General features: G+C 50.2%; 1 protein-coding gene across 1 annotated transcript in view; it reads left to right on the forward strand.

Annotated features, from left to right (window-relative positions):
- Positions 1-1,366: 1,366 nt before the first annotated feature.
- Positions 1,367-21,858, forward strand: part of SFRP1 (secreted frizzled related protein 1) — a 41,049-nt gene continuing 20,557 nt past the window's right edge. Inside the window, exons 1-2 of the mRNA XM_084760035.1 lie at positions 1,367-2,232; positions 7,075-7,152. Of these exons, the coding sequence (XP_084616161.1) occupies positions 1,689-2,232; positions 7,075-7,152 (622 nt within the window). The 5' untranslated portion in view covers positions 1,367-1,688. The remainder of the gene's footprint in view (positions 2,233-7,074; positions 7,153-21,858) is intronic.

A 21,858-nucleotide genomic window follows, 5' to 3' on the forward strand; every position in this document is an offset into this window, starting at 1 on the left:
GGGAAGGGCAGACATGTTGACCACCTGCTGCAGCTCTTCCCCTCATGTGCACTGGAGTCACAGGTCAGCGTGTGTATGATTGCTTTAAAACATTCCATCATCTTTGCAAGCTCCGGGGCTTTTACTTGGAAACAAGAAATTAGGTCTACGGAGTTGAAAGCAAGCCTTCGTCCTCAGAGCTTTATAAACAAGCTCCCTGGGCCAGCAGCATTTCCAACTGTGTTCTGCCTGGTGACTAAGAGTGGCAGCCCATTTGCCGCCTGGTGTGGCACCACACTGCATCCTTGGCTACCCCTCCACCCACCCCAAGGACACAGCATGTGGAGACCCAGAGAACTTCACGAACCCCTTGTGCCTTCTGTGCATTCTTGGTTACACCCTTATCTCTCTGATTTTTGGGGGGGTGGGTGGGGGGAGAATTTGAAACACTCAAGTAATTCCTAAGAAGTGAGTAGTGGGGGTTGGGAGGCGGCTAGAGGACAGCTCAGCTATTCCTCCTGCTCCTTGGCTTTTCTGCCTTACAGGGGAGGTGGGGGTGGGGAGGAACGCCACACCTTTGGTTTTGACCTGAACTGCCTCTGAATTAGCATGTATATCTGACTGATGGAGTTGGCATTCCCCTAGTCATGCCAACAAGTGCTCGAGTTTTTAATGCTTTGCCTTTCTAAACCACAAACATGTCAGTGTGTATACATTTGCGCACAGATGTGCTGTCTGCTGAGCTAGGACTTGAATGGGGTCTTAAAAAAAAATACCGGTTAAAAATGTAAACTGTCCTCGGAAGCTAACACCTACGTGAACAGTATTTTCCTCTACAGCGAGCCCCCTTCCCTTTCTGCCTCCAGGCACCTGGAAAGATGTTATTGAACGCAGGCACACACAGCACCTTCTTTTAGTCTTTGCAAAAGCCCAGACTCACTGGGAATTTAAAAGGTCTTCTAAGTTCAGCCTGCCCTTGCAAGCAGCTGAGAAGCAGCCTGCCTCTGTACATAAGAATAAACCGCGGAGCGAAAAACTGCTGGTCTGGTGAGTTGTTGCTTGGAACTAAGAAAACGTGTAGAAAAAAAAAATCTTCACAATCGCATTCATTGTAAGTCTTATGAAGATTCCTTTTTTTTTAATCGACTCGGGTTAATTACAGCGTCCAACATTGTCTTTATCCATCCCACACTTCTAAGTACTCCCTTCTCTTTGCATATATGCCTTCTTCGAAGTACTTGCTTAGTTTTTGGTTTTGCTTTTTAAGGGGTGTTGACCTGCGTCTAGTTTAGTAAACCGATCCCTCTGGCCGGCGCGGCGATTGGTTAACTGCGCGGCTGACTGACGCGGTATGGAGAGCGGCTCCCGGCAGCGCAGAGCTGATTGGCTGCGCGCGGGAGATCCAGGGCTCGGCCACCCGCACACCGCACACTCGGGCTGCAGCGACGCAAGTAGGTGCAGCAGCCCGCAGCCCGCCGCGCCTCCGCGAGCCGGGACGGCACTCGGCCCCGCGCACTCCCTGCTCCGCGCCAGCCCCGCCGCGGCCTGCGGCAGCCGAGGACCCCATCAGCCCCAGAGCCGGGGAGCAGCGCGCCGCCGCGAGCCGGACGGGGCCCGGCACTGCGCCTTTGTCCCCGGAGGCTCCGGGAAGTTTGCAGCGGGACGCGCGCGTGAAGGCAGCGCGGGCAGCCCCGACGTCACCGAGCAGCATGGGCAGCGGGCGCAGCGCGCGGGGCCGCGGCGGGGCCGCCTCGGGCGTGCTGCTGGCTTTTGCCGCCGCGCTGCTGGCCGCGGGTTCGGCCAGCGAGTACGACTACGTGAGCTTCCAGTCGGACATCGGCTCGTACCAGAGTGGGCGCTTCTACACCAAGCCTCCGCAGTGCGTGGACATCCCGGTGGACCTGCGGCTGTGCCACAACGTGGGCTACAAGAAGATGGTGCTGCCCAACCTGCTGGAGCACGAGACCATGGCAGAGGTGAAGCAGCAGGCCAGCAGCTGGGTGCCGCTGCTCAACAAGAACTGCCACATGGGCACCCAGGTCTTCCTCTGCTCGCTCTTCGCGCCCGTCTGTCTGGACCGGCCCATCTACCCGTGTCGCTGGCTCTGCGAGGCCGTGCGCGACTCGTGCGAGCCGGTCATGCAGTTCTTCGGCTTCTACTGGCCCGAGATGCTCAAGTGTGACAAGTTCCCCGAGGGCGATGTTTGCATCGCCATGACCCCGCCCAATGCCACCGAAGCCTCGAAGCCCCAAGGTAAGGGTGTGCCTTCCCAAGCCTACGAACCCTGGCGCTCAGCCGCACTGGCCCGGGCTGCAGAGGGGCAAAGCCGGGGAGCCTCGCACCGCAGCCCGCAAGGTGTGCAAACCCGATTCTGAGAGCTTCTAGGAGGCCCAGGCATTGCTTGGCTCTTCTCCCGCCCCAGGTGCCCCGAGTTTGTTGTGGGAGCCTCGGCCCGAGGGAGACCTGGAGCAGTTCTTTCTAAGCCGCTCTGGCGTTTTCTCTACCTGAAACAAAGCTAAACCTTGGTTTTTAAATAAAAGGAAGTCGTCCATCCCTTCAGAGAGATCGCGGGGTCCCCATCCAAAATTGTTAACAGAGACTGCTCCCTAGGAAAACAACTCACTCAAACTGCAGAAAAACTCAGACTGAGGCGTTTGTTTATTTTCATAAGTTTGTTAAGTATTTTTTTCTAGAAACAAAACAAACAACAAGAAACCCTCTCCGCTTAGCTTATATTCCAGTCGTGTGGCCGAACTGGCTGAGGTAAGGAAGTTTAGAAAGCGCCACTTTATGTTTCTTCGTTTCTTCAGGCAACAACCTTGAATTTAGCAAATCTAGGGGATGCAAAAATCTCTTGTCCACTATCCTTGCATTCTCCCCACCCCCACCCCCCGCGCCTCTCATTCACACAAATCCTTAGGTAATTAGAAAGATAAAAATGTAATTAGCTCATTGTTTATCTCCTCCTGGGGGGGGGGGTGAGGACCTGCAAATTGGGCGCTGCAAAGTCTGAACCCTGCGGGGGGGGGGAGACTAGAATTTCTTCTGGGAACCCCGTTTTTAAAGGGAAATTTTTATGTAAGAAGGGGAAAAGATAATCTGGAGACTCAAAGAACAAACAAACAAACAAACCTCAAACAAACAGAAACAGAACCCAGAGCTGCACCACTGCCCTGAGGTTCTTGGGACTGGGTTCCTGCCTGCGGGATGAGGCTCAGGAATAGCAGATATTCACGTCCAGTGGCCCGTGTCACAGAAGCAGACACCCCGCCCAGTCCGCCCCCACCCCACCCCTTAGCCATTCTGAAGAGGACACTTTAGCTTATCTTGGAGTGTTGAGTGTCTTGGCTTTCTGAGGCAGGGTCTTAGTCTCTTGGGGTACAGCCCAGGCTGGTCTTGAACACAAATTCCTCCAGTTTCAGTCTCCTCCGTCCTGGGATTACAGGCATGCACTCCGTGCAAAGGCTTCTTGTTTAGTGCCCTGTTGAGCCGCTGCAGAGTGAGGGCTGGGGTAGGCGTGAATGAGGGAAGTTTGAACTCTCTTATTCATTCTAGGGAGGAAGGTAGGTCCAAAGTGATTGCCCTTGCCTGGCATGGGCCCCATCCTGGAAGGTAGCTGGTAGCCCTGGGCACACTGGTCCTCAGGGATGGTATGTGCAGCCATTTGAGGTGGCTCCCTGCCGGGGGAGAGTTGAACATTTATTTCCCTAGGCTACAGCACTGAGTCTTCTGTCCCCCTTGAGCCTCCACCGAGCCCTGCAGACCACAGTTTCCTTCCTAGCTCCTGCCTGCCAGGAGAGCCTGTGGCCAGCTTTGCTTCAACTCTGTCTAGTCCCCATGGCTGCTGATTGATTGCCCATTTTCCCGCAGGGCGGTGGGGGGGGGGCGGTGGGGGTATAACGTCGAAACCTGTGGAAAACAGCTTTGTGTAAAGTGGCTGATGTTTGGGGGCAAGAGAAGAGGACCAGATTGGGGTGGTGCTGCTTCTGAGGGGAGAGTGCACCCCTCAACCAGTACCTCCAAGAGACCTGCAGGGCAACAGCACACTCACTCTTATCTACTTCTGGATGCCTTTGCCTACCGCCAGGCATCTGCTTCCTCCATGCCCAGTGCTCAGGTGGAGTGATGGAGTGATTCTTTGCTGAGTGAAGAATAGTGTGTGTGTGTGTGTGTGTGTGTGTGTTGTCGTCTCTGGCTGGGCCTGCTTTTCTCTTAAGTGATTTTTGACTTTGTGAAAGGCACCAGTGTCTCCCCAGAGTGGCAGACCCTCATTATGAGGGTATCCCGCATGCTGTGCACCCCCTTCCCCCCAGAGGGTCATCTGACTGCCAGCTGAGTGTTAAGCTGTATGTGTATAGGAGAAAGTTAAGACGGATTACACTACTGGTCCTCGGGACCTGAGGTTCTGGAACAAGACCTGGGACTTTGGGATGATAGTAAGTTCCATACAGGTACCCTACTCTGTTCCTCATCTATCCAGCGTTACATCTGTGAATATGCTTTGACACATAGAGCTTTAGGAGTACTGGATCATGAGGAATGAGCCAAACACACACACACACACACACACACACACACACACACACACACACACACACACAGACACACACACATAGACACAGTCTCTCTCTCTCTCTCTCTCTCTCTCTCTCTCTCTCTCTCTCTCTCTCTCTCTCTCAGTGGCTGCTCACGCCACCTTGGCTTCTTTCTGTCACAGGAGAGGCAATTGTGCTGTCCGTCCCAGGAAGCTGACTTCCAACTCTTGGACATACGTTAGACTAACTTAATAAATTGTCATTCTCCTCGCCTGCCAGGTTTGACTGAGTTGTGTGAGTGAGCATATCTTGTTCGGTTGTGTGGGTTAAATCAGCCAGGCTGTTTGTCACAGGCTGGAGAGGCCGTGGAGCCCTCATTTCTCCCAGTCTCTCCTCGGTGAGCTAACGGCCCAGAGAAAAATCAATCTCTCTGCCTCTGCCTCTCCCTTCCCCCATCTCTCTCCCCACTCCTCTCTCTCACCCACTGCTCCCTGTGCACACTGATTTCACAAAGTCATCTTAATCCCGATCCCAGGGTTGGCTTTTCCCCTCTGCTCTCTCATGAACATTAACAAACTACAAAACCTTTTAGTCTTTGATTCATTTGCCGCACACTTTACAGCCAGGATTTGGTTAACCTGTTCAGTGGAAGGCTCGGTGCTTCATTCCTCCCGTGAGGCAGCCTTGCAGGGCCCCAGAGATACACGAGGGGCAGAGACTAATATTGCATTACACATTCTTCGCTCTCTAGTGAAGGCTGCTCAGCTCCTGGCTGGAAGTACTGAGCGGAGGGAGAGCTAGCTGTGTTGAACACACAGCAGCGCTGCGCCCCTCACCCTGCACCCTCCCCACCAGAAGCCACTGAGAGGGCTTGCAGGGCAAGCTGAGTCCACAGATGGAAACATCCTTCCTGTTGGGGTGCAGAGCCTCGGAGTGCCAGTGGAATTTGGGGGTGCACCAAGGAGACCTGTAAGACTTGGTCTTTATGTTCACTACTGGTTTGCTGAACATTTTATACCTTCAACTTTCCAAAGTGATAACTTCTACTTAAAAAAAAAAAGCAACCATGAACCAGAGAGGAAACCCAAACATACAGTTCATTTTCCTATTATAGGTTACATGGTTGTGTTCTTCCTAAAGGAAATTATTCTGTCCATTACTTCCTTTCCTTTTTCTTTCTTACTTTACATGCAAGCAAACACTATGATGGAGACTTCTGGGGAAAAAGTTTTTTGTTTGTTTGTTTTTGCTCAGACACATTACTTCCAGAACCCACTCCCAAGCTCTGAGAGTGGAGCAACATCTGGCCCAAAGAGTCTTGCTAGCCTCTGCTTGCACTGTGGTTCCTTCTGCCCTTAAAAAGTGAAAGGTGGCTGCCAGGGTGTGGTGTGTGTGAGAGAAACTGGTGGACACAGGAGGCTGGGGATGTGTCCTCTGCCTTGGAGGGGCAGCTGGTCCTGAGGGTGCCCATTGCACAGCCTGAGCCCTGAGGGAGGGAGAGGAGATGGCGATGGTGAAGTCACAGGAGACAAAAAAAAAAAAAAAAAAAAAAAAAAGGGAAGCCAGCGAGACAAGGCGCTCAGCACACCTAACTTCCCTCTCAGGGTGACTTCCTTTCCACCCCAGTCAGCCTCTGGCCTCCAGCATCCAGGGTGCCGGGAGTGGACTGTACTTAGGCTTTCTAGGTCATTGGTAAACTGTAAGTTAGGTAATGAGGAGGAGGAATTACAGGGAGATGGCTGTCTACTTCAACTTTTGGAGGAGTCTCCTATAAACACATTCTCTCTGTCCTTCCAAGGGGGTCTCTGAAGCCACCTCTCACAGGCTGACTCCCAGTGGCTTGTCACACACACACACACGCGCGCGCACACACACACACACTCACACCCCTCTTCAAAGCACTTCATGAAAGATCATTCGGAGAGTTTCCTCCCCGCCCCCCCACCAGCTCTGTCCCTCCATTTGGTGGCTCTTGTTGGTTCCTCCCCTCCCCCACTACATAGCCCGCTTTTGGAGTCCCCATGGCACTTCATGGCCCTGGGCTTGAGTAATTGAGTATGACTGGTCTTTTGGTCCTAGAGACCTGATCAAATTGACGGGCTGTCTGTCTTGTTCAGAGTTTGCAAATATGAAGGAGGCGGGAGTGAAAGGGAGCTGGATAAAGGGGAAGAGGAGGAACTAGATTTAAACAGTCCATGAGAAGATCTGTTGATCTGCCAGCTTTTTTTTTTTTTTTTTTTTACCCCTTCAGGTGTTCACAGCAGCCTGGATCTGCTTCTGCCCACCTCAGATAGCACTAGATGAAATAATCATCACACTCAACATATCTAGGCCAGAATGTTTGACGGAAACTGCTTGTGTGTTTGAGCTCACGAAAGAGCCCAGCATTGCTGTTCACAGGAAACCCAGCCTCTCCAGAGTCTCACAGGAAAGCCTCTCAGGCGCCCCAGAAGACCTCTACTCAAGTTCCTGTTAGCCTGGCTCCAGTCTGGCCTCTTGTCTGGGGGGTCCCCATCACCATGACTTACAGCTTCTGTTTCTGCTCGCTTTCCTTTGCTAGGTACGACAGTGTGTCCTCCGTGTGACAACGAGCTGAAATCCGAGGCCATCATTGAGCATCTCTGTGCAAGCGAGTTTGGTAAGATACAGTTCCGGCCTCCAGTGGGGCTTTGGGATCCCTGCCTTTCCCTGTCTCATGTCTGCCCCTCCCCCCTCCCCCACCCCTGGGGACATGGAACTCATTGGGGGGGGGGCATCGTGTTTGATCATCGCATCTTCTGCCTCCATCCTCATTTTCATTCTCAGGCAAAAAAAGGAAGTCTATCTAGGTGGAGTGGAGCATCGACCATTTGCTATTAAAGTTGGATTGTTTGTGTCTCTATGTTTTGGGTTTTGGGGGAACCTTCACTAATGGCCATAGGGAGGCAGACTTGGGGACAGGGATGAAGCCAGGGGCTGAGGTGCTGGATGGCAAAGTTCTCCCCACCTGCTGCAGTAGCAGCCCTGGCTTGGCTCTTTCTGGTTTGATTATTACATCTGCCCCTAGGTGTCAGCACAACTCTACCCTGGGCTGAAATGGCCCCGGTTGGGTGGGGTGCCTTCCCAGGAGGGGAAGATTCCTATGCCTTGGGGAGTCACCTGACGCCCTAGTCAGGGTGTACCAGGCAGAGAACACTGCCGTTGCCACAGGAGTGTGATTTCTGTCCATACTTCCTAAGTTACTCTGGGTTAAAAAAGAATTCTGAGTCAGCACCTGCAGCTGCCAGCGAGGGGGGGCCTAGACTGGGGTGGGGACCAAATCCAGGCTCTTCTAGGATGGCCTCTCTGGCCAACAGGGAAACCCAGTGACCTCTGAACCTCTGAGAACATAAATACGAACTGTGTCCTTCTGGAGCCCCCTCCCTACCTCTCATGGGTCTCCATTGCTGGATGTAGTACGGCAGCCAGGGCCAGAACCATTTTGCTGTAGGACAGATTCGGGCTGATGCTTGAAGTCCAAGGGAGGAGTTCCGTACAGCTTTTACCGGAGAAAGCATAAAGGTAGGTAACGTGAGTCTTCACGTCTCTTCAGAGCCACTTCCTCTGTGTTTTCATTAACTTGACATGACAAAGTCCAGGGTGACTCTTGATGCCATAAAGTGCTGTGCTCCAGTGAGCTATTCACCTGTGGGAACCTGCTTGAGCCCCAAGGAGTTGACACCTCAGGGTGTCTGCAGATGAAGCCAAACCATCCAAACATCACAGCAACCTTAATGAAACTAGATGTTTATTTGTTTATTTATTTTTAAAACTATGTGTGCATGTTCATGCATGTGGAGGTCAGAGAGCAACGTGCAGGAGTTGATTGTCTCTTTCTGTCATGTGGGTCCTGGGGATAAACTTGGGTTGTCAGCCATGTTGACGAGCATCATCACACGCTAAGCTGATTGCCCACCCATTCTTAAGAAGGTTCTATTCATTTCTGATGATTTTCATTCTGTTATCAAGTGTTGTATTTGTCTCCTTTGTTACCAAGAGGACAATAAGTATCTGTAAGAAAAACACCTGGTCTCTGCTACATTGTGCTGGTTGTGTGAGTCACAGCAGATGTTTTTATAAGCAGTCTTGGATGTAGCCCAGGCTAGCCTTTCACTGGCTATGTAGCACAGGCTAGCTTCAGATGCTCCATCTTTTTGCATCTACTTTGCAGTTGTTGAGAATATAGGTTCAGGTCACCATTTTCTACAATTTTATTTTGAGTCATTTAAAATGTTATCAAGACTTTGGGTATGGTGGTGCATGCCTATAGTCCAGCACTGAGGGGTGGAGGCAGGGGGAATCTTGAGTTTGAGACCAGTCTGGGCTACATAGCCAGGTCCTGTATCAACAAACAAACAATATGTTATAGATGTGCAGTGGTATCCGCGAAGTCCGATTACTCTTCTATTCCCGTCTTGATGTTAACTCTCTTTTCCTGCCTCGAGGGTGCCCTAAACTGGGCTCATTCTGGTGAGTCTCCCTCATACAGTGTGTGGGTACATAGCTCCCTATTGCTACAGCAGCAAGCTTTTGATCAACAAAGATATACTGGGTCCCTCCCAAAGATAAACCAGGAACTAAAGAAAACAAGAGGGTAACAGACTCTCAGAAGATCCTTGGCAGGAAGCCTTTTACTACATGGTGAGGGGCTGGAGGAGTGAGCTGAGATCCCAAAGGCTCCCCCCCCCCCCAGGGCTAAAGAGGAGGCTGTTGTTCCCCATGTCACCCCGTCACCGTAGAGATAATAGATATGACAAATCACACTGTTCACTTTTCCCAGTTTCCCTGACACAGTGTGAGTTTGGGGAACCATCCCAGATGGAACCCAGAAAATAATGCTTTGCTGGATGCCACATATTTATGGAATTTTCTCAGGGGTCAGGTAAAAGGGATGGAAACCCCTAGAATTGAAGGTATGGGGGTGATTGCCTTTCTATTAAGGAAGCTCCCAACTCAGGGTGTGTGTGTGTGTGTGAGTCTTTATCTGCATGTTTCCTTTCACTCAACATTTATTGAGTACAAACAATTACGTTGGTCCAAATATATGTACCTGGAATAATTAAAATTTAACTTTAGATTTTAAAATCCTGACCAGACACTGGCTTTCCAGAGAGTGGTGGGTTTCATTTAGGTTATAGGAATTGAAAGAGCCCCAAATCAGCGCAGTCGTGTGGAGAAAGGGTACATAGGTCCAGGATCTTTGCGTGGCACTTACCAACCCCAAATTATTAGTTCTCTTCCCTTTCTCTCAATTCTTTACCCAAATTCTGTCCCTGAGGGTTTTGTGGCAGCTACAGTAGATGCACTTTGAAATCAAGGTTTAAAGAGGCAAGCAAGCCTCCAAAAGAACCTGATATGCTACGGTTGGCTTTCTAATGAAGGCAGAAGTCCACTGGATGTGCTATGACTCATCTCTGTTGGGCGTTCCCTCACCGCAGAAGGTCGCTGCTGGGGCTGCAAGCTCCCAGGCCACTGCTACTTAATGGAGTGCCTCTTATAAATAACCAGGAGGGCTTGGTGGACCGGAGGAATGGGCTGTTTAAGACTGCCTTCCTGTAACCCTAAGAGTATTTTCTTCTGGGGTTCATGAGGTCTTCTAAGACCTTATGGTTCCTTTTACCAAATGCTAACAATGATGTGCAGGGAGTTGCTTTTCTCTCTTGGAGTATGCAGACTCAGTGGGGGTGGGGTGGGCTTCCTGCACTCCTGTCAGATGTACGGGACCATGACTGTGGTTTGTAGGTGCCCGAATGTGCCCAGTGAAGATTGGCGCGGCAGGCTTTCCGAGGGACAGGGGAGAGTTTCTTGGCTTTTTGTTTGTAAAGGTTTCAGAAAGAATGATAAATACGCTCTCTTCCTCCTTCTCCCTGTCTCTCTGTGGGGACCGAGCTTAGCCCTGCTCTTCCCAGTGCCCTACAGAATGCAGCCTTGCTGAGAAACTTGTCGCCTCCCTTGGTCCAACTCGAGGAAGAGAGGCAGTCAGCCACGCTGATAGGATTCGCTTAGAAGACAAAGGCCTTTGACAATGCAAGCTAACACACGGCAAAGAGTGTTTGACTCCCCACTGCAGGGATCAAGCTTTGTATTAAGTGGCCCCGGTGTCCCCAGTGGGAAGACATCAGTTGCTGCAGAGCACTGTGTGAGGAGTGTGCTCCTCAGGGGTGAGCACACACACTCAGTGGCTCTCCTCTCTCTTTGCTCTTCTGTCAGCTTAGCCAGCACTCCCACAGCCAGCGTGGAGCCAGCCATGCCGAGCCTGCTGCCTTTCCCCAGAAAGATGTGTTTCCAACCCCATGGTAATTCGGCCTCGCTGTAGTCTCTACTCTTGCACTCTACCCTCTTAGAGCAGAGCACGTTTTTCCTTCCCCCTCAGCAGGCAAAAGCAACAGTAGAAAGTCTGTGTGCTGATGCTCAGGAATGCCACTAGATCCGCCAGGATCAAGCAGCAGATGTAGGGAATCCATGGTTAGCTGATGCAAAGCCTTCAGACTCAAAATGGCGGTCGCCCTGCCCGCTACATGGCAGTTAGGACTCACAGCTCTGCTCTAGTTTTCCCAGCACCTCCCACTGCAGGATGACAGGGTGTGTGTTCTGTTCTTAAAGAGGCCAGTGTGCAAGCTTCCACACTGACAGCCTTAGTGTTAATGGCTTGTTCCCATAGCCCTCTCTCCCTCTGTCTCTCTCTGTCTCTGTCTCTCTGTCTCTGTCTGTCTGTCTGTCTGTCTGTCTGTCTGTCTCTCTGTCAGTTGGATTCATAGTTGCCTGGGGTTGTTAACCTACTTCTAGCCACTTTGTCTAGCTTCTTTTGGGGCCCACCAGTTCTCATCCAGCCTCGTGTTTTCTTCTCATGGAAAAAGGTTTCTTTGCCCCTGAAGTTTTCCTTTCCCTTTGAGAGAATATCTTCCCTTTGTTTGTTTCCTATGTTTCCTCAAAGTGAAAAAAAAACTGTACTTGGCACTAAGGAACATTAGTCAGAGAGGAACAGGAATCAAGCTCAGAGTCGATGCGGGGAGTGTTTCCTAGAAGGGTTCCCTGTGGCTCCTGCTCCTGCGTGAGTCTGTTCTTGCTCTGCCTCAGGACTCTCTCAAGGTGTGTCGGCTGAGCTGAGCGGCTGTTGGGCCGAGCGCCACTAAAAGGCAGTTTGCGCTCTTGCAAAAAGTCAGCTCAGACTTTCCAAACTAAACTTTCAGTTTCCTCTTGGAAATGGGGGAACCAGCTGGCAGCGCGGCAGTTGTAGCTCGGTAGCTGCTTGAGAGCAGGCTCTGTGTCTGGGGCCGTATTTACCTTCCGTGTGATTAATAGATGGCTCTCCCTTCCTGTACCACTGACAAAGAAAGCATAACTTTATTGCTAAAATGTGAAGAAAACCCCTAGTCTTAAAACAAAAAAAGGCCCATTTATACTTGAACTAGTCCTTGGACAACGTCTCATACACAGCAGGCACAAAGTGAAGGAGAGTATCCCTTCCAAGTGGATATGTGCAATTTGTTATTAAATTTGAGGGAAGCAACATGCTTAGTTTGGAGGGACCTAGTCCAGCTCACTCAAAGTAAAATCCAGTAGACACGGCTGACGGGGGTGTTAGAAGACAGCAGTCAACTGACAGCACCTAGTGTCTCATGCATGCTCTCTGAGCTCGGAACAGTTCTGTCAAGTGTTCCAAGTGTAGGGAATTGTGAGTTCAGCCCTTCGATGGCGTAAGACACCTCCTAGCCTGCGTCTCATCTTAACCTGGCTTCCTATGCACGAGTTAGGAACTTATGGAGGACCACGCTAAGCTCAAAACCTGGAAAGCCTTCCAGGGTCCTATAGCTAATATAATGTCTATGTCGTAGTCACTAATCAGAGAGTGCCAGTAAAGGCTTCAGACCTAAAGGACGGGCCCAAGGAAGCAGGGTCTGAGAGGACAGCTGGAACAAGGAGGAAAAGGTGTAAAGAATCAATGTTCCCCTCCAGTGAGTGTGGTGAACCCTCCCCCTGTCGCTGACTTGTGGCTGGCAGGAAGATGTTAAGTTAGGCAAATGTCGCTGAGCATCGTGCCTGCACCTTCAAAATAGTGAACCGCAGGATGGGGCAGAATGCATCTTTTGACTATCTCTTTGCTGTATGTGTGCCTTGCCATGCTGAGCAGGCCTCTCAAACTCCCCATGCCTCAGTTTCCCCTAGCAAGATGGTAGCTGTTATCTGGGTACAGATTTGGTGAGAAGTAGAGAAGATGAAATAGTATCCTACCAGCCTAAATCAGGAATGCTCATTTTCTTTTCTTTCTTTCTTTCTTTCTTTCTTTCTTTCTTTCTTTCTTTCTTTCTTTCTTAAAACAGACATGTCTTGAGTAGAACTTTCACCACTTTCCCCCAAGGAAGTAAGAAGTGATTTTTAGAACCCTTTTCACTTCTGCCATTTTTTAAAAAACCAAACCCAATTCTCTCTTCAACCTTTTACCCTCTTCATGCTGGGATGTATGGCTGCATTTGTTTGTCTTACAGATTTAGGTATGTGCTCAGATGATTTTGAACTGGCTGACGCCTGTCCTGTAGTTAAGTCTCCTTCTGACTGGGTTATCCCTTGGGACCAGCACTTGCCGTGCAGTGTCCTTTAGAAGCCTTCGAAGTACCCTCCCCTCTGACTGCTGAGATTCCCCTGGCTGGGCCAGTCCAACCCCTTGCCTAACTTCCTCCTTCCATTGTGATAACTACCTAACAGAAACCTCACCCGGTTCAGCCATTTCTGAAAGTTCAGGCAGTGGGGTTAAGTACATTCGCCTTGTGGCAAGGACGTCGCCAGGCCTGCCTCTGGAATTACCTGCACTGAAACTTCAATTAAATAATAATCCCTCCCCTTTCCACTCAGCCCCCGGCTAACACCATTCTCCGTTCCCTCTTGATGAAGAAGGTGGCTATTCGAGGGACCTCCCAGGAGGGGACCCGACAGTGCTGGTGCCTTTGCCCTACCTTCTAAGGCTTGGCATTCTCTGTCCTTTTGGTATATGATGGTTATAAGCGTCATGGATGAGGTAGCCAAAGAGGATTTGCCCTCAACTGTCACCCTTTTGAAGCCTTCCTGGTGGGTGGGTGGTGGACGAGGGCAGATGGAGTAAGCTGGAACGTGGGGCTGGTGACAGCCCAAGCTTGCTTACTTACCTGCACTAGTTTGTCTTGGCAGAGATATGCCGAGTTGGGCGGAACCTCAAGACCGGCCAGTCCATGCCTTCCCTTTATAGCCCGATAAAGCAAGAGAAAGGAGTTAGGTCACGGCTTCCCGACCTGGAGTGTCCCTGCTTGGCAGCAGGCTAGACCATACCTTCTGGTCTTCCCTTCTCCTTCTTGTGTGCCCATTACCCTCCTGTCCTGCCCAGTAGGTAGAGGAGCTCCTAGGCAGGGGGCAGGAGTGCCCTTTGCTCTCAGAATGTGGAACTGAAATGCCCTGTGCCTTATGCATAGAAGGTGCTCGCTCCACCATTGTTGGGCTTCTTCTCGGTAGAGAGGCTGAGCTGACAGAACCAGATAGACTTGGACTAAATCCAAACCCTTTAAGCTGGGCCACCACAAGAAAGTCTCTCAGCCTCCCTGGGCCTGCTTCTCAAATGGTAATTCCAACATTATGTTGTTCAGAGAACTGAATTAATCAAGTAGATTAATTAATTCCATTTCCTGGACTATGGAAGCTTATTTAACCCATAGTAATGTTCGCTTACTTCGAAGAACTATTTTAGGGTGGAACTCAGTCTAGCAAGGAGAATTCTGTCCCTTGTAAAACCATCTTATTGAGCAAAAAGAGAAAACTAAACTAAACTAAACTAAACTAAATAATAATAATAACAGAAGTAGGATGGAATATTTCTGATTAGGAGAAGGTTTTTATGAGGTAGTTTGGAAAAACTTGAATGTTTGTGTTGCTTCAAGGTTGTGCAGTTAACGAAACCAAAGGCAAGCACGCAGCTGCCCCTCCCCCAAGCCTCAGGCCCTGTCTGTTGTAGAAGTGAAGGAGACCGGACTTGCATTAGGTGACACTTTTCAGTCATGCAGCTGGAAGCCGCCAGACAATTATAACCCAATCTACACCAGTCCCAGGACACGCCCACTGACGTTCTCTTTTGTGTCAGCGTGCTTTTGAGAAATCTTATCCGTAATATATTCCGCTCATAATTTATTGGGGTCTGTTTCAGAGAGATTTGAGAGCCCCCTTTGTGTCGGTGCACCTCCCTCTCCCTCCCCTTTTTTTCTCAAGCAGTATTCCAGGCCGGAGTTTCTTTTCAAATGGCTTCCTTGTGACACTCAGCCCCACAAATGGGCTATATTCAGAAGAAAAGGGCCTTGGGATATTGGGAGGTTTCATCCAGTTTTGCAGAAATGAGCCAAAAGCTTCAATCTGTATTTTTTTTTTTAAAGGAGAACAAATGGCCAAAGAAATGTCAGACCCTTGCCCTGCCCCAACCTGCTTAGAGCAGCCAATTAAACACGCATTAGCTTTGCAAGGCTTCTCAAAGGCCGTAGATTAGGCTTGAGATCTTTGTTTGGTCTTTCAGGAACACTGTCACACGGATGATTTATCAAAGAAAGTTGTTTCTCTGGCAGTAAAATAAACTCTGGGCCTGTTCAGACTAAGATTTCCCGTGAATTTCTACCAAGGTAAACAGTGGTAACTGGCAGGTTGCGCGTTCTGTGTGAAAGCCAGACACATACGATAAATATTTGAACTATGGCTTTGCCATGTAAGAGGCCCTGCCTGTCACTAGTGCTGTCAGTCCAGCCTGCCTGAGAGGATCTGGCACTGTGGTTGTCTTGCTGCCTGTGGAAGCTGCCTCAGCCGCATGGGTTTTCCTGGTCTGAGTGCCACTTAGTGCTGGCACTTGGGGACTTCCCGGTTCTGGGAGGGGCAGGCCTCAGGATGGCCTCCTTTGAGGGAAGTGAACCAGAGGCAGGGCAGCTTAGGTTTCTTTGAGAATAGGCATTTGTTGAGTCAAACGAGCAGGGGGCTGGTTGTATTGAATGCTTTGGGGGCTGGGGCCTGTGCATGGGGATAAGTGTTGAAAACACTTACTGCCTTCTGCTGAGTTTGGATTCCAGTGGGGAAGGTAGTGGGAGAGCCCAGTGCAGACACTGAGGTTTCTCCCTTTGCTCCCTGCAGGTTTTAAGGGGTCTGCTTGGGGATATAGAGGTACAGAAGCAGGTGCCCAAGATATGTTGAGGTGACAGTGAGTGAGCGAGTGATTGTAGTGATGGGGAAAAAAAATGAAGAAAAGCCTAGAAGTTCTTTCCAAGGAAGATGTCATCTTAACTGCTTATTGTAGTTGTGTTAGCTGTTTTGCTGTGATTAAATGCCTGACAGAAACAATGTAAGGGAGGGAAAAGAAGGGTCTGTTTTGCCTGGTGGTATCAGGGGCTTTTAGTCTGTGAGTACTTGGGTCCATGTGCGTGGGCAGAGCATCGTGGTCGGAATGTGAGGCAAAAGAAGATGATACTCCATGGCAGACAGGAACCAAAGAATAAAAGAAGAAGGACCTATGACCGAAGTATCCCCAAGGACCTGCACCTCGTGACCTATTTTTCTTGCTAGGTCCTACCTCCGGGAGTTCCCACGACCTCCCAAGTAGCGTCACTAACTAGCAAGGACCTCGCTTTCATACCTAGGTCTGCAGGAGCTATGTGGTGTCCAAATGGTAGCAGTAGCTTATTGAGGGGCCCCGAGATGATAGTAGCTGCTGGTTCTGTGACAGTCTAAGCTGCTGGAGCCTTAGGATCAATCACACGGGGCTCCTAGTAAGGGCCAATTTGGGAAGTGGAGGGGGGTGGCGCGGTACCTCCTGTAACTCCTTCTTCAAGAGGCTTGAGAAGAGTTGACATCTGTGCCTGTTTGATGAGGACGTTGGGGGGCAAGGTCTAGGCTCAGATGCACAACGTGCATGCTCACGCGGAGACAGTACGGCGTCGGTCCCTGGGGGAGGGGGCCATAGCAAGGCTACAGACCGTGTGAGACAAGCTTGTTCTAACCGTCCTTAGGTCTGACTCTCAGGTAGGAGGTGTTTCCATTTAAGTGAATAAAGGATCATTTTCTTTGGGATAGGAATTAAGGGAAATTATTTACAAATTCTGAAAGGATGTTGTGAGCTGGGAAGGGGTGCCAAAGAGTACTTTGGTCCTGGTGAAAAGTGAGGAGCCGGTTTTCCTAAGCTGCATTCTTTCTCACTCAGGCAGGATTAGGGGATTTCTCTTGCTAACCCCAGTCTTTCTACCTTGGGACTGGCTCAGGGGCGTCTTTCTTTTTGTGTGCACTTTGGAATCCATTCCTACAGTCTTCCCCATTGTATGTCCATGCAGTTTGGGGACGTGACTTGTCAGCGAAGGAAACCTCAGTGTCTGGGGCCTCAGAATGAGAGTGGCCTGGGTAAAATGTACTTCAGCTCCACAAACTTCCAGGCAGCGACTTCCATCCCTCTCAGTCTCACCAGCCTGTCTGTCACGTGTGCCACCCCGGACTCACAGACTCCGTGCCCACTTCCTTTGGTCTGGGTTCCACACTGAGGCTTCATTTTTAGCCTCAACACCTTGGAGGCTCTGGCCGGTGAGACCAGCCAGGCCACCAGGGGCTCTGCGCTCTGGTCACTTCTGATACACAGTTTCATCTTTCAGGCCTGAGGGTTTTCTACAGGGCAAAGTTGAGATCACATAGAGAATGTGAAGAATGTCCGCCATTTTATTTTATTTTTTTAAAGTCTAGCAGTGAACTTAGCGCCCTCAATTAGAGCTAAGTCTAATGGAAGCTTGGAGACTCCGGGACTGATAGCGACAAGGACTTTGCCCTTGGGATTTGCCTCTGGCTCAAAGGGTGGTGTGGTTCCCACAACACTGCGTATTGTTTTGGGAAATAGCAGCTGGAATGCGAGCCACGTGGAGTCACCGATTTGATTGTAGTCATGACCCAAGTGGATATACCACCCAGGTGAGGCTTGGAGATGGAGGGGGGGCATCAAACAGGTCCTTGCTGGGCTCTGGGCAGGGTCCAGAGGTGTAACAGGACAAGACTGACACTCTGCAGGTAGCCTCTCACCTCCAAGCGACCCGGGAAGCATCTCTGACTGAAGAGAGTTCTGCCCCGCCCCCCCACACCCCTGCACCTAGTACAGAGGCGCAAGGAGGCTCTTCCAGGTACCAAGTGTTGGCTAGCAGGTTGCCTTTCTATCATAAGTTCTTCAGATTGCAAGTGTCCGTTAAAATGTTGGCACAGGGCGTGCATTTCTTCTGCAAGTCTAACCATCCGTGGAGGGAGGCCACTCCTGTGTGGACTGAATTCATTTGCCAGTTGCTGGACCTGCACAAGAGTCTCCTTCGAAGAGCTTTCCACACATACCGCGTTTGGAGTCATCCTCTAAAGAGCTCTAGTTGTGCAAATGGAAGTGTTTGCTTCCTTGGAGGATGTGGGGAGAGCAGCCATGTAGGGCAGCTAGAAAGCTGGTCTTGCTGATTGAAAAGGCCCAAGTCTTTTCCTTTCTCCGGGGCCTCTGAAAGCAGCCCCAGTCAAATTCTTGCTGAGGGAGGTGAAATCTCTGTTGACCAAAAGCTAGCTCTCGCCTTTGTAAATGAGTACGGATTGGGGAGATTTCAGCGAGATAGTTCTTTCAGGTTATGTGTCCTCTGTGCAAGGATTGAGAAGCCCCAGGGAGATCTGTCTTGACTAGAGGAAGGGCACTGGGCAGATAGGCACTGGTGAGACTAGGAAGTGAGGTAGAATCTTGCAAGGTGTGGGCTCACGCCAGGACTGGGGCGCCTCTCTATTTGCCCCTGAGGCCAGCTTGGGGCAATACTTGTTCCCACTGCAATCTCATTATCCAGAGGTCAGAGGGCACAGAGGACAATGCCTCCTTAAATGCTAGCATTCTAACAGCAGCCAAGAGTTTGGGCCTTGCCTTAGAGGAGGGAGGAAGCAATCTTGCAAGGAAGGGGCTCCTGTCAGGACTGGAACACCTCTCTCTCTGTGCCCCTGGGGCCAGCTTGAGGCTTTGACTCCCTCCCTTCAGGGCCCCTCACCTCTGTTCTGCTTCCCAGGCCATAGCGCCTGTACCACTGTGACTCCTTATGCTAGTTCTGTTTGGGGGAAGAAAGCACCTTGATGGAGACTCCATGGGGTCTGTGGGATTGAATCGATGGTGTATTGTAAAACAGGACTTGCCCTGGTTAGTCACAGGATGTGTTTGTTCGGTGTGACTGAGATGCAATTCCTGCCCCCTCTGCAGCCTCCTTACCCAGAGATCCGAGGGCATAAAGGACAATGCCTTCTTAAATGCTAGTGTTTGTAGCAGCAGCCAAGAGTTGGGGCCATGCCGTAGAGGAGGGAGGAAACATTCTTGCAAGGAAGGCGAAGAACCACAGAGTGGCGCGCAGGGCAGTGTTAGAACTTATCGCATGAACCACAGGCTCAGGGATGAATCACCTGCTACAGTTGAGCCCAGGGAAACCACTGTGGCTGTTCTGGGCAGACCAGAGCCTAAAATCAGCTCATACATGAGCCACCACAGAGCTGGGCCTTACCAACAGCAGGTGTCATTAGAAGCTGTCAAAGGGCTGTGTCCTTTCTCTCCTGAGCACACGAGTTGCTCTTGTAGGGCAGCAGAGTTTCTGGAGTTACTATGGCAACCTGGACTGGAAATGACCTTGGTCATAGCTATAATAAAGGGTGAGAATGGGATGCATGTATGGTGTGTGTGTGTGTGTGTGTGTGTGTGTGCGCGCGCGCGCGCGCATGTGCATTCTCGGCACATGAGTGTTTCTGCTGGGTATGTCTCAAGCACCTGCAGCATTTATGTTGAGAGAGGCTCTGTGCTTGTGGCTTTTGTGTGGTTGTGAGTGTGGGCCCAGCAAAGCAAATCATGTGGCTAAGTAATGGCAGTCTGCCTCTTGTAGCCTGCCTGGCTCTGCCCTGTGCATAGAGTCCACCCCTGAGACCCAGGCCTTTCTTGTTGCCTCACTGTTTTGAAGGGGAGCTGTGGAGCGCATGCTTTCCTCCTCTTGGCAAGGCTGGGGGGGGGGGGTAAAGGGGTTGGAAGGACTGGGCGGGGGGTGGGGGTGGGGGGGTGGTTAGTGGATCTTCTGAGGGACTTCTCTACCATGCTGCCTTTGTGTAAGCCAGATTTACTCAAGTGCCAGGACATCATGTGCAGGATAATTTAGTGCTTGCTGATTCTGTGGGCAAGGTCCCTTTGAGCAGATTCCAGCTGTTGACAGGGATGGTCACGCAGAGTGTGTTGGAAAACGTTCGTAGGGCTAGAAGTCGATAAGCCTGAATTCAATGTCTGGCTAGTCCGCTTGCTTAACAGGTTCATGCAGGCTGCGTTTGCTCTGTCTGTGCCTTAGTTTACTCAACTGTCAAAAACCCCAATTAAGCATTTCAGTGTTAAAAGATAAAATAAGATGTGACAGAAAAGCAACATAAATTTTGGGGTCATCGGAGCTATTTCTAGATTGGTATTGAGTAACTATGGCTTGAACTAGCCAGTTAAAACCTCTTCACTTATTTCCTTAAGCAAACTGAAGCATCTCATAATTTTCATTTTGGAAATTATGCAGATTCTGTTCTGCCAAAACTCTGACATTTTTTTGTTGTTGTTGTCATATATAGTAGCTTGGTTGATACCTCCCTGTCCCCTAGGCAAATCCCCTGAGAACACTGGCTTTGTGCTAGGCTTGTAAGGGAGAGAGGCCAGTGTCAGAGGTTGGAACAGAGGCCGAATAAGGCAGAAGCCTGGCTGGCTAGCATTGGAGTGGGGAGGGTTGGACCATAGCAAGGGCAGAGCATTTGGAGACCAGCATCATCTAGCACCACATGGGTGGCTGGCTGCTGGCTGCTGGCGTCCTTGGACCATTCTTTGAGCCATCCTCATGTATGGGTCCCCTCCTGCTCTTTGCTGTTTGTTATCAGACACCAGCCATCTATGTCACCTGCATATGAAAATGCTCTGAAAGCATAGACTAAGTTGTTCCTCCCCGACCTCTTCTTCTTCTTCTCCTCCTCCTACCCCCCCACCTCCTCCTCTTTTTCTTTCTCTCTTTCTTTTCTTTCTTTCTTTCTTTCTTTCTCTTTCTTTCTTTCTCTTTCTTTCTTTCTTTCTTTCTTTCTCTTTCTTTCTTTCTCTTTCTTTCTTTCTTTCTTTCTTTTGTGACCAGATCTCATGTGTCCCAGACTGGGCTGCCTCAAATTTGCTGTGTAGCTGAGGATGTCCTTAAACTGTTGATCCTCTTGCCTTGACCTCTCCTGTGATTTGATCACAGGCACGTAAGCACCGTGTCCACTCTGTCCAGTGCTGGGGAGTGAACTCCTTGCATGCTAGCCAGGTCCTCTGCTGACATCACCGGGTTAGTTACAACTTCCCCAACCATTTTTTGTGCTTTTTGAGACAGCAGTGTGCTGTGTAACTCTGGCTTGTCTGAGGCAGTCTCCATAAACCAAGCTGGCTTCGAACCTGTAGTAACCCTTCTGAGTCTGCATCCCAGAGCTGGGGTTACAGGGACGCTCCACTGTGCCTGGCTCAGGATAAGTATCAGGGTACCTACTAACAAGCAGTTGCTGTGTAAAACTGAGTGTTTGTGCTTCACAGTTTAACACACACACACACACACACACACACACACACACACACACACACACACACACACACGGCTTTGCCCAAGGCTACCTCCTCTGAGCCATAGTTTTCTCATTTGCATTGCAGGACTAGTCATCCATCCCTTGTTGAGATAGTGCTTGTAGCTTGGGGCATTGCTTTAGTATCCTGGAAACTACAAAACAGGTGTCGTGGGATAGCTCTTTGTAGTAACTCCCCCAGGAGGGTTCCTTCTCAGTTTGGGAGCTGGTGGCATGCCCTGCAGTGCCACCTTCCCCTAAAGCACTCATGATGTAAGCTAGACCTTCCTTTAAAAAAGAAAAAAAAATGAGTGTATTTTACAGATGTGTCAAATCTAAACCAAGGTACTCAGGCTAATGTTTTTCTTAGAGAAAGCCTAAAAGGAATTTTCAAGGTTATTAAAACACAGCGTAGCCTGCTCCTAAACATCTCTGGGCTCACAAAGAGGGCTATTAGCCTATGATCCTGAGTGCTGAAGCAACGGGTGGGTAGCAATGCTCAGAAACTCAGGTTTGAGACTCTGTGCTAACCATTGTCCCCAAAGAAGGCACAGAGTCTTCAGACACACAAACAGACTGGACATGTCTGAGGACCATCTGTAACAAGTGGCTGTGCTTGGTTTGGTTGGGTTGTTTTTACACTCTGATCTAATGTGGCCCTAGTGTTTGGCATACCTGTGGTCCATGGAGGCTGATGAGGATGTTTTGTCGG

Source organism: Acomys minous (genome assembly GCF_964271855.1).
Source record: "Acomys minous genome assembly, chromosome: 15".
In the NCBI taxonomy this organism is placed as follows: domain Eukaryota; kingdom Metazoa; phylum Chordata; class Mammalia; order Rodentia; family Muridae; genus Acomys; species Acomys minous.